We start from the raw sequence: 13,373 nt of genomic DNA, 5'->3' as shown, positions 1-13,373 counted from the left end.
CAGGTTTCAGTACAGGTCACTGCAAAAAGGGGCAAACTGAGGAATGCAACTAATGTAGGAAAACTGCACAAAATTACTGCAACAGCAGAGGCAGCTGCAGAGTTGTGGGCAGTCAGGTAATGTTAAATTATGTTTTAAATCATTTAAATCACTAAAAATCATAACTATGTGATTTAAATATTCACGTTTTAATTTCCATCTGGACTACTTAAGAGTACATTCTACCAATTTCTTTTAATCAGATTAAAACATAGAAGAACAGTATTCCTGTTTGTTTATTCATCTTCAGACATATTATTACGTAAAACATTCTTAATACATTTTAAGAGAGTGAACAAAGCAGGAGAGTAATCTTTTTATTTAAAGAGTTTGCACTGATTTAGAAATTAAAATAACTTGTATTGTTTAGAGGAAAGAAGGGCGTAAACTCTACAGATAAATTTAAGAAGTATGCATTAGTACTACAGTTCTCAAATTAATTGCATTAACTGTAACCATCTAAACACAAAATATGCCTTTTCTAAGCAAACACTTCTTCTCTCTAAATTTAATCTAATAAATTCTTAAAGGGTACCAACGGGACTATCCTCACAAATTGTCAGGCATAGGGCTTGTTTGTTTGCCTCTCATGACAACATGTCCCAAAATGCAGAGCGTATTTCAACTCGTTATTCTCCGAGTTATCTGCCAAACTGCAGATGAATTATAAACATGAAGAACATGTTAAGCCTATTCAAGCCCACAAAAGGAAAAAAAAAAACAAACCAAGTCTTGCACAGTAAACTCTGCTATAATTTCCTGATGTAGGTCAAAACTCCGCAGGAAATCACATTGTCTATTTTTATCCCAGTTCACTGGAAGTGCTTTACCTTTCTGTTTTCTTGATAAGCACAGCCCTGAAGATTTGTTCCTGGGGAGTTTTCTCTTTTTCATCAGTTGGTTGCACGAAAGGGTGGACAGCAGCCAAGACGAAGCCCTGCTGGTACAATTCTTGCAGCTGAGCTGGAAGATCGTGCAAGGAGGAGAGCTTGATTGCGGATGATCCTGGCAACTCAGCTGGAAACAAAAAGAAATTGGTCAATAATCCTACACCAGACTATCATGTTTTTTAAAATCCAGGCTCTTCAGTGTCAAGCAAGCTTCACACTGATCTATAAAATTAACACAAAAATTGACCTTTCCTGAGGCCCATTTTGTATTTCTGATTTTAAGCAGTCTGTCTTGGCAAAGGACTTGTATCACACAAGAGACTGGTGCAATTAAAGAAGCAGTCAGACACGTTAAAATGCCAAATTCACTACATACTCTGGGAGAAAAGAAGCGGAGGTTTTAACAAAAACAAGGTAGTTTGTCAAAAGATATTCTAAGTTTTAGTTCTTGTCATAGTAATGCAAGTTAAGGAGAGCAAGCCATGAGGCAAAAATATAAAATGATAGCAAGGGGATAGTCAATGAAGGTAGAACATTTTAAATTTGAAAGCAACAAAGAGAAGCATCCATCTGCACAAAAGCTGCATTATCAGACTAAGATCACTGATGGTAAACTCTGTTGAGACCAAATATTTACCAATACTTCCGAAGGGTACTTTGTTTGTATATTGAAAACAAGAATGCTAAGACCAATGCATACCTGTAGTGATGAGAAACCTTTTAGAACAGACACTAAACCTTATACCTCAGGATTTAAACAAACTTATATGCATTACAGATGAGGATGAGACCTAGCACATGAAAATAATCCTTCCTCAATCTGCTCAATGTGGGGTTTTCTGCCTTTCTGTGAAGCATCCACACAGACACTGTGGTCAGTACAGCAATTGCCCCTATTTCCTTGGAGTCTAGTGCGCTTCAAAAGAAAATCCCATAAATCACCTAAAACAACCTTCCATTCTCTTTCTCTGCATCAGTAATTCTTCATATGTTTTTCATATCTTATTTGAAAAGGCATCTTTCTTCCCTGACCTTTGCCTCCTCATTGCCATCTCTATTGGGAGCTATTTATTATTTCATCCCCAACTATGCCAGAACATACAGGGTGCTGAGGTGCTGGGTGGTTTCCCCTCCCACTGAAACCAGCAGGGAGAGGATGTTGCAAGAAACACCACGGAGGTTCCCAGCACCTTTCAGGCCTTTGGTAAAAACGAAAGCAAGCACCAGAGAACAGTTTTTATGAAAGACGCCAGCTATGCAAAATAAGGTTTCATTGTACCGCTTTTTTTCATCAAAATGTGTGGCTACCCTTTATGAATAATGAAAGAGGTTATCAAAAAAACTAATAAATATTCAAAACCAATAATAAAGAGGAATAATTTAAATAATAATGGAATAGCTGTGCTTGGTATTATTTTCTCCAAATAAGACCATGTTCCAGAAAAGGCTAACGGAACTTTTTGACCAAGAACTGTAAGATGTAGAATACTTTTTACTTTTGCAAATAAAATGAGAAATCCAAGCAACATGTACATTGACAGACAATAGGGCTCTACCTTCTACAATGCCATACAAATCACTTCAGAGTCATAAAAAGAGATGCCACAATGAATAATGCATAATAAATAATAAAACCAACTGTTACTTACTGGACCCTACTTGGATCAAAATGGGGAAAGAAACCCAGATGTCAGAACTACTTTTTACCTCTTGTGGCTCAGAGACTACGCTGCAAATAATTTAATTAATTAAAAGAATTTGAAAGCCAGAATACATTTCTACATGAGGGTTTTACTATTCAACTATATTTATTGTTGTACTCAACAATGGAACGACTAAACACTATTCAGTAATGTTAATTCTGGTAATGGTGCTTCCATTTTTAACACTCCTCTATAAAAACTGATGCCTGCCTAGCATATGAACCAAGTATCTGGATTATTCTGAGGATGCCTGGGCAAAACTTGCAGAAAGTCTAGTCATTAACATGGGAGAGTGATTGCTTCCTCCTTCAAGCTAAACACAAGGGGAAGGTGTGAAAATGCATGTAATTGGAGCTTTGGGATGTACACTTGCTGATTAAAAAAGAAAGGTAATAGAAAACAGAGAGGGGAAGGATCATCCAGCTAGTCCATACTATCACCTAGAGGCAGGATCAGTTCTAGTTTAGCTAATTCTCAGAGTTTTTCTCATCTACTTTTAAAACTTTAGTAATGGAGATTCCACAAGCCCCAGAAGTCACATTTCAGTACTTCTCCATTCTTACTATTCAAAAGCTTTTCCTAGCACCTGACTGAAATTTTCCACTCTGAAATTCAAGACTGCTACTTCCTCGCTCAATAATTATTTTCTGCATTAGCATTTTACAATTCGTACTAGCCATCATGCCTTAATTTCACTTTTTTTAGACTCTACAAACTCTGTCCTTTCAATGTTTCTTCTTCCCTTGTGTTTTCTAACTAATTCTTTATGGTTCTTTCCTGATTGTCTTCAATTGGTCCTCTGGCTTTCTTCAAGTATAGCACCTATGCCCCACCACTGCTTTGTAGAACAGAAAAGCTCCTTCATGCTTATTATATATCCCATGTCATCATGTGGGGAAAAAAATGAAATTCTTTTCCCCACAACCAACAGTGGCCAAATCTCCTTGGCCTTACTGTGTTTTAGGGTTTTTTTCTTTCACTTTTCAAGGGCCATTCTGGATTCTGACCTCCACAGAGCAAATGGCACCTCTCAGATTGGCAAACCTCAATAAGCACTTTCAGCAGTGTCTTGCTGGAATAGTTAATGAAAAGGGTGAATTTTAACAGACTCTGGACAGAATAATTTTAAGCCTTACAGTCATTACATCTTTTTTCATTTGATGCTGAACTACTATTAATTTCCCTTTGGAGTAGACATCCTTCAGAAAGGACAGTTTCTGTCGCCCACAAGGTCTGCACGAGTTTCTGAGGTCTACAGACCTGTGTGGTGCGCTCATGTTACCCTCCCAAAGACAGATGGGTTTGTGTGATGCAGATTCCACCCCAGAAATCCCTGCTACTCATCATCCTCTGGATATTTTACAGGTAATTTATTTGTTCCAGTATCCTTCTGGGCTTCAGGTTAGGCTAACAATGATGCAGTTCACTTTAAAAGCAGATTGAAAAAGGATATCACACCTTCCTGGAGAGTCATTCACACTTCAACAGTCTTCAGACTTAAATGATAAGATCTCAACTATTTCTTCAGCTAATTCCTCTAAGGTGCATACCTGTAGGTTCACCCTACTTGAAATTGCCCATTTATAAAACAAGTTGTTGATCTAGTCTTTCCTTACTTTACCTTAGGAAGATGCTAATATTTTCAGAAAACTTTACCCAACCTCCAATAAAATCCATTAAAACTTTTGTTTTGGTTGTTAAAGAGAATTCTAATCATGCCACTTGCAAAAGAAAAAGGAAAACCGAAATTGTGTACAACAGCGACTTGTATAAAGAAGCAAATGAAAATTCAAATAAAATCCTGTATAATTCCAGTGTTTATTATAAGCCTCTATTTTGCTGAAAGATAAAGCCGAATCCTTTTAGCAGCCACCATATTGCTCCTGAAATGCAGTTAGCTCTAAGTTTTATATTCTGCTCCATGTTTCCTTATTTATTGTTGCACTTCATAATCTGACCTCAAAAGATTCCTTTGTTTATTCTGTCTACATCTGGATGAGTGTGTAAGAAACTTGTAAATGACAGATGCCGTGTTTTTCAATTTTGCAAAGGCTGAAAGTGGAAATAGAAGTGCTGGCTGCTTTTGGAACAGATTACCAGGCAAATTAGTTTGTTGCCTGACTGATAATTGAAGCTGAAAACACTTTCAGCAATGCTCAGATGCATACAGAAAACCACAGTTTAGACATCCTTCAAAAAGAAAAGAAAGTTTGTGTTACACAACTGACATCCATAAGGTGACTTTCCTGAGTCTAGGGACTTCTGCTTTCTTTGCTGCTAATGGAAAAACCTGACCAAACACTCACACTGTCCCCATCTTGCTACCGAAAAAATCAATAAAAGGATTGACTTAACATAAAATTCTACAGGTTGAGTCATGTATATTTGAAGGAGTCATCTCTGCAGCTCCAAAAAGCAATTTATGGGAAACAGAGGAAGGCAGTGCAGTCTGCCACTGGCATCCTGAGGGAACGAGGGCAGGCTGAGAAACATGGCTGGGGACACAGGTGTTAAGAACTGGTTCCTCCTTCTGTGTTAAGGGGTCCCTCGGTTCCTCCTGATGGATCATCTGGGGCTGCAACCACAGAGATCAAACAGCCACCAACTAGCTTCAAACTGAAGCACCTCATACAACCTCTGACATTTGCACTATGGTCCATACTAAAAAGGTAGATATATCCCAATTAAGAGAAAAGACAGTTACAGCAACTGTCTACAATGAACAGGCTAATTTTTCTACATTAAAACATTAGATTAAACAATAATAATAGATTAGAACAATAGATACCTTTGGGATGCTACAACCCAACACTTTTAAATAAGAAAGGTATATTACGCTTTATAAAATAAAGCATAGATTCATCTATTAGACCATGCTCAATAAAGACAATCATCCACCACATCTTTACATAATGTATATACTCAACAGAATCAGATGCTTTCAACTCTATTTGATAAGCAGCAGTTTTCCCTTCCTGCTAGTGACATTTATGACAAAGCTACTACAAACTTTATTGGTTTTTAATTTCTTTCTACTTGAATGATAGCTATGCTCCAGCACAAATAAAATGTTAAATGCTAAAATGGCATTTATTTAATTTCTCTTTACTGAAATGGTCAAATTCGGGGTCAAATTTAGGTCTTAGTTTCTTGGTACTTACCCTTAGTATAATACTTTATTTAAAAGGACAAACACACTGTTCTACTCTAAATTTGTATTATCCTGTGTTAGGTGTTTATTTAGTTTGCTTATTGAAACAAAACAAATTAAACATTGGTATTTTACGGGCTTCATTTTTTAGCATGTTTTCCTGATTAGGTTTTAATGCTCTCGTAGTCCTTAATGAGAGTTCACATTACACATTAAAATGTTCCACAAAAATCTTGGACTCCTTTTAACTAGTTTCTGTTTCTTTTTAAACTTTTCATGTTCAGCTGTATTTTCAAACTAATGTTCCTGAATTTATTATGAAACATTAAATAAGTATTTTTCCTTTGCATGAAAACAATGAAAGATCAAATTGGTATGCATGTAGATCGTACACGCTCTGTCTACACTGGGAATAGCAGAAAGCACTTTGCACCAATACATGCCCAAAATACAATATATAATGGATCCAAAACAAAAAAAAAAAAAGGAAGACCACAAATTCACCAGACCCAGACTATTAAGTGACGGAACAGCTCAGCTCCCTGGTAGCCACAAGCACAATACTATTTGACCAGGACTAGCACTCATCAGCAAGCTCAGCCTCTTCGAGAAATACAGTCATAACTGTTTTCTTTCTCAAAGGGCAGGATGAGGCTGTGCCCAGGCCTGTGCATGTTCCTATGGGCCATGCACCCAGAGCCAGAGCTATGGTGTCACTTGTGTTCCTCCTCCTCCCAGCACCACAAACCTTGCAGGCCCTTCTGCAAAGCTACAGCTCCTCATGGGAAGGACAATGTCCTCACGTCTTCCTGCCAGGAGAGTTCAGGGCTTACGGAACCCTCCTGAGAGGCCACAAAGTTGGCAAAGGGTTTGGAGGGGAAGCCGTATGAGGAGCAGCTGAAGTCACTCAGTTTGTTCAGCCTGGAGGAGAATGAGGGGAGACCTGATTGTGGTCTAAAGTTTCCTCACAAGGGGCGGAGGAAGGACAGGCGCCGAACTCTTCTCTGTAGGGATCAATGACAGAACTCAAGGGAGTGCCAGGAAGATGCGCCAGGGCAGGTTTAGGTTGGACATTAGGAAAAGGTTCTTCACCCAGAGGGTGGTGGAGCACTGGAACAGGCTCCCCAGTGAGGTGTCACAGCCCCAGGCCTGACAGTGTTCAAGAAGAGACTGAACAACTCTCTCAGACACACGGTGTGAATTTTGAGGTTGTCATATGCAGGGAGAGGAGTTGGACTCTATGATCCTTGTGGGTCCCTTCCAACTCAGGAAATTATGATTCTCCAACAAGAGGGAGGCAGCTGACAGAAAGGCTGCAAGGGCAACCACAGTGCAGCTCCCTCCCCCCAGCGTGGGTTCAAAGGCAGGTGGGCACCTCTGAGCAGGGTTGTGCCTGCGAGCTAGAGAGGAGCAAATATTCAAGCACACTACACACTTGGTCACTCCTACTCATTACTTCCTCGGAGCTCATTATCCAGCATGGATTTTTTACTGCTGTCCTTCTAAAGCACCTCAGTCTCCCTTGCTCACTATGCAGGGCACATAAGAGACCACCTTAAAGGACCTGAATAGTGGCCAGATGTTAGTACCTGTGATCCTTAATGGATCTAGCAATGAGCATGCAAGATAAAAACAAGGTACAAGCAAAATTATGGTTGTATGGTAACGCAGCCATTACCCCAACACCACCCACTGACATCCTGCAGGGCCTTATAATAGATCTGGCTATTTACCTCCCACCTTTAGTGACCACCTCGTGGAAAATGGCATTAGCCTGCTCTGTTGTGCCTCACACATCCCACTCCGGTGGTCGTAATTGCATGTCTGCTGGCAGGGAACTAAATAGCAACAATGAATGGAGACAATAATGTGGGAAGAGAGTAATATCACTGGGCACGTGTGTGAGAGAATGCATAAATCTTCCCATGCTTTCACACAGGGCAATTCCAGAGCATGTTTATGACTGTTTATAACAGCCTTGATCATTTTGTAGAATACCAAAGCAAGCACACTCCCTCTGCTTAGTATGAGGACTGCTGTTCCTTAATTTAATTCCTTTCCAGCAACTTTAATTTAATTTAAAGAAATCAAATCTACAGCAGACTAAGTTCTAGTAGAGCAAAACATTGTCTTTGCATTAGAGCCAGTCAAAAATGTTAACTAGAAAGTTCACCACCAGAAGATGCAGTTTCACCTACATTAAAATATTTTGTAGGAACGTGTCAAATGCAGCAAAGTTTTTTCATTCTGATAACGGTCAGAAGTTTAAATAAAAGTAACGCATTAATGTTTTACGTTACAAAAGCAGCATTTTTTCAGTGGTTCTGTGAATTTCCAGTCCAGTTGAAACTTTTGAACTACCTGCATTATTGGAACTGTGATTTCTTGTTGGAAGGCACAACTGCAGTGACACAAGGTGCACACTCACAACAATTACTATACACACACAAACCAGCACCACTCCGAGCAGCTGGTTTCTGCTAAATGAAGAACCTTCCTCTGAGGTCTCTTTTTGGTTTGCCAAAGTCCTTGGGTTTATCTGTGCAGGCCCTGAGGGCTGAATGGAACCCTAGCACCTTGCAGAGAGGTGGGTGAACATCAGAATTCACCTGGAGGAAGGTGCAGAGTAAAAATCTATTGGGAAGTGTTGGCATTTGTCTAACAAGGAAGCAGAGACTTGAAAAGATCCTCCCTCTGTACTATAAATAAGAAAAAAAAAAATTAGTCACTTTTCACTGACTTATTTAGCAGTTTGTTTGGAACAGCTGAAGGAATCCAGATCATCACCCTTTCCAACTATTAAGGCTCGGTAAGGCCATTGCGTTACTCTGGAGAACAGAAAGCAAACTGTTACCTGAATATTATTAAAACACTTATTGACCAATCCTGGTAGAATATGGTTATTTCCAGCCAGTGTCGGTCTCAAACTAAAAAACATAAAGGCATCTATTGCAAATTTTTGTTACAAACACTAAGGAAACTCTGTTTTACGCAGCACACATTGTTTGCATGGCAAAGCAATGCAGTCACGTTACTCTTGCTTAACTATAACTATTCTTTCCTCGTTCAACCCACAAATAGTTTCTTGTCAACAACAATAAAAATGCATAAGAGAATCAGAGCAGTTCCAATGAAAATGTATAAGAGAATCAGAGCATTTCCAATGAAAATAATGGTAAAACCATTAATAATGGTTAGAGAATACAAAGCAGTAAACAGATTTCTGGCGAGTCCTGTAAGGAATGCCAAATAATTATTTCTGAAATAAAACCTACCAGAATGAAATGCTAAACCAGTATGACTAATGTGACAGATTATATATGGTGTTTCTGACACTATGACACAGCCTTAAGTACCTGGAGCACACTAATGCTGGAATTTGATGAGTTAAATGCTCAAGTTTTTGGAGTAAAAACTATATAAGCTGTACTGTAGTCTCTTTTCCTTTCTAATAGAGCTTCTATGAGGTATGTGTAGAGGTCCCTGAATTTCAAAGAACAGACAGACACTCGAGGTCCATTACTATTCACACTGTAGGCAGAGGCAAGACACTGGCTGTTAATATATCACATTGGTTTTTTGGTTATGCTAAATTACATTCTCCATGGTTTTTCTTTCAATTTTCAAGGCAAATACAGTAAGTGTCCCCATCAAAGAAAGAAAAAATGAATATGCCATAGAAATCCATACTTTTAATGAAGGATGACTGTTCAATAAGTCCCTAGTGTTTACTTTTAGTGAAAATGTAATAATGGAACTTACAAATATTCAAAAGCAAAGTCATGTATCTTAAGAAGGTAGAGCAGGGAAAATCAAAGACTGTGAAAACTCATTTACACACTTTCAAAGTACATATGCATATAAATATGTGTATATAGAAGTGTGGTATATAGATAAGCATATATGTATGTGTGTATACATGTATTTGTGCCTACGTGTATATGTACACACACACAGACATATACCAACATCCTTTTCTTTCCATAAGGCAATAGCAGATACATGCATCAGTCAAATCAAGAAAGTACTAAGATAACTCAAAGATGCAATGCAATTAGAGAATCTAATTGTGTTGTCTAATCTCATTGCATCTTTGAGTTTTCTTTGTTGTCCAGTCAATGTTTAATTTCTGTAACTTGGAAGCATAAAGATAAGTATCTTAAGAACTGGGTACATTTGCCACAAATATGATGCAGTTATACATGGGTTGGTTTCATTTTTCGTGTTCCAGAAAAAAGGAACACCTGGGATATCACCGCCACTAAGTGGAAAAACAACCACTAAGCACAAGTTTAGTTACCTAAATAAATTGAAAAGCACTTCTTAAATGACTCACAGCTTACATATTATATATTAGCTTGTGAGCAGAACTATGCAAAATGGGCAAAATTAAGACCACCTACTAGATGCAAGAAGGGTTAATGACAGTGCAAAGAGCAAAATAAAAGAAGGTGAAAAGGGGAGGGACTTCTCATTTAAACTGTGCACAGAAAAAAGAACCAAATCCCTTCTGTACTTGAGCAACTTTTTGAAATGATACTTTTTTGTCCCTCCCTCCTGTTTGGTTCTACTTCCTACATTGATGCAGAACAAACACAGACAACAAAGGCAGATAATTTACATTTCACAAATCTAAGAAAACTCTAATTATGTCTAACGAACAGGAAAAAGTGTTCAAAGTTGCAGTATTTTATTCATACAGAATTGTTATCTGTGCAAGCTCCAAAAGGCGACTATTACATTGAATTACAGAGGAGAGAAGGGGTTAATTCTGAACTACAGGAAGAGCCAGCATATTAATTCACACCTATTTCCAACCTCAGAAAAAGTACTGGTTCCCTGCCCTAAAGCCTTCAGACACCAAGTTAAACTCCTGACAGCAATACTTTGCTGCCAAAGTCAAACACGGGATGCCCTTCATTTCAACAGCTTAAGAACAAGTGAAATTGGACTTCGAATCACTTCTACCAGTGGTGCAGCAAGTTCTGTCCTCTCACAGCAAGTAGCCAGTAATCAAATGCTTTAAAAAGGAGGGAAGGAAGAGCTACTCAAGGAGAAAGAAAAGGAAAAAACAAAACAAAAACCAACCAACCACAACCACGACGACAACAAGTAACACTTAATGAAGAGACGTTCTGATATCGCAGAAGTTGGCGGCATCATGAAATTTGGAGGGTTGATGCACCTTTTTTGCTTTGACCCTTCTCCAGCTAATGTGCTCACCATTCTTAGCAGGAACACCAGCAAGTTTCCCAGTTAACCCAGCAGCCTCCAGAATCTTCTCATTCTCTCCCTCTCATACGTTTTAATACTTACATGTCTTTTCTTCCTAGCATAATCAATTCCTCTTCCCTTTCCTATGCTCCTCTCTGTTTTATCCTTCACCTTGATGTTCTTTCCATATTTCTGCCAAATTTTCATTTCAGATTTTAGAACTGCAGAATATAACAAAGAAGCCACACTGGGTTCTTCGCAAATTTTACAATAAGCAAACTTGGACTGCAGTAAGGGTACTGTAAAAAGCACAGATAATATCCTCAGAAGAGTACAAAAAATTGCCTACTTTAATACATTCCAAATTATACAGAATTTATTCATTTCATGGTATACTTTGCTAGATAATAAAAATCTCCTCTGAAACTTCATTTGGAGCATTTCTAAGCTTTCCAAATCGTTATATCCTATTGTCAATAAAACACTGCATGTGCTGACTCTTCAAGGAGTTAAAAAGCAGAAAGGTTCATACATCATCATTCTACACATTTCCATCCAAACCAACTGTGAACGACCTTAAGATTACCGGTTTTATTCTTAATCAAGCACAGATGAACAAAGTAGGTTGCAGGCATTATATTAGGATTTTTTCCATATTCACAAGATAGTTAATAAGTATTATATAAATTTGACTGAAGTCTAGTTTCCAAACTGAAAAACATGAAGAGGATTTCAAAACTTTTAAGGAAAAGGGAGGAAAAAGAAGTCAACAGTACTAACTGTGGGTGAATATGTGCACTATGATCTGATGTACATTTTTCATGATACACTGAAAACCATGATTAAAAATCAAAGACTCAGCGCAACTCAGACAAACAAGAAGATTAAATTGCCGAAGTATTACAATAAAGGGGTTTTTTCCCTCAATTCACAAGATAATTGCTGCATATCATAAATATACACCAGGAGAAATAAATGGAAATTAGAAAGAACACTTAAAAGTTTGCATTTCATAAATCCAGCCTTCAACATAAAAAATCACGAACGTCTCTAATAACCTCAGGAAGAAAGGTTTGGATTTATCAAGATTGCTCTTATTCCCCAAGCCAACCTGTGCAACAGAGAACTGGTAGTCTCCAGGGAAACTAAAATCTTCTTGGCAGGTCATGCCTGTATATATTTCATGCATAGCACTTTGCACTGTATATATAGAAAAGGACACACAGTTTTATAAATGCTTGAAGGCTTTATTCAAGTATTACCTGCTGGTTTCTGTTTCTTTTCACTTTAAATCCACAGTGTTTCACATGCATTTCCCCTTCTGTTGTAATAGGTGTTTTCAATCTTTCTTGTAAAATCTTATTTAGGATGATACCATGTGCCAAGTTTGTTCGATTTTTTTAAAAGCTAGAAATGGATTTTTTTCCAATGCTGTCACTGAAATCCATATATTACTCTATTTCAAATGTTCTCATTTCTTGACTGCATCAACCAATAATATTTCTTTTCTTAAAAAAAGCAGTGATACATACTAAACATCGAATATTTTTAGATTAGAATAAGCAAAGTATCATAGTGACTTTCACCTTTTTATCTTTTTCCCTGCTTGACATATTTTACTTTTTAGATAAAGAGAAGACATTTCCAAATTATGTGTGTTTTTCATTTGGAAGATAAAGTGTAACTTTTCAGTGTTATTTCGGTGCTCCTTTAAATCCAATTCCCCTATTTGGGAAACACTGTAATTTTTCATAAATGTCTCTTAAATTGTTTTCAGCTTTACTGGCAAAACTAAACAAATGTTAAAGCAGCCAAAAATGTAACATGGATTGTATAACTAAGCAGTGTTACTTGAAGGTATATTCTCAAATAGATTTTGGCCCCAGGTTCGGTTCTGTTTGGAAAACAAAGTTCAGTAAGAGAATGCTACATGATGAAATTCAATATAAACACGAGATATTCAGTGGCAGGTAAATTAAAGTCAGAGAAAAGGGAGATATAATGAGTTTGGATTTTTTTAAAAACATTACCCTGCAGTGATCCTAAGACAAACACTTCCATGGGCACTTATACAAGACCCAGAACACACACCAGCTGTTGGATTATAAACAGAACCAAAACTGATCCATCTGACTCCACCCAACTTTCCAAGAAAACTCCAAATTTTAAAAAAGAATACAAAGTAAATTAGATCTGTCTTGGTTTACAAATGTTAGGCCTGCTTGGGGAAATGCAATGAAAAACCAAATGCTAAACATTCTCCAGAAAGTATTATATTTACCATCCCTCTTCACTTCTCCTGCCCCATACTTCTACTTTTTGTTCCGCTGTATTGATAACAGGAATATTTTCCCATCCGTGCAAATTGTAAGAATA

The 13,373-nt window shown here is 37.7% G+C and overlaps 1 protein-coding gene across 1 annotated transcript in view; it reads right to left on the bottom strand.

The window, feature by feature from the left end:
• Positions 1-13,373, bottom strand: part of RFTN1 (raftlin, lipid raft linker 1) — a gene marked incomplete at both ends in the record, with an annotated part of 85,296 nt that overhangs the window by 54,143 nt on the left and 17,780 nt on the right. Inside the window, one exon of the mRNA XM_080364195.1 lies at positions 870-1,056. Coding sequence (XP_080220321.1) covers positions 870-1,056 — 187 coding nt within the window. The remainder of the gene's footprint in view (positions 1-869; positions 1,057-13,373) is intronic.

The sequence above is a fragment of the Nesoenas mayeri genome, assembly GCF_963082525.1.
Source record: "Nesoenas mayeri genome assembly, chromosome: 2".
NCBI classification, from domain to species: domain Eukaryota; kingdom Metazoa; phylum Chordata; class Aves; order Columbiformes; family Columbidae; genus Nesoenas; species Nesoenas mayeri.
This window is presented reverse-complemented; position numbering and strand designations above follow the sequence as displayed.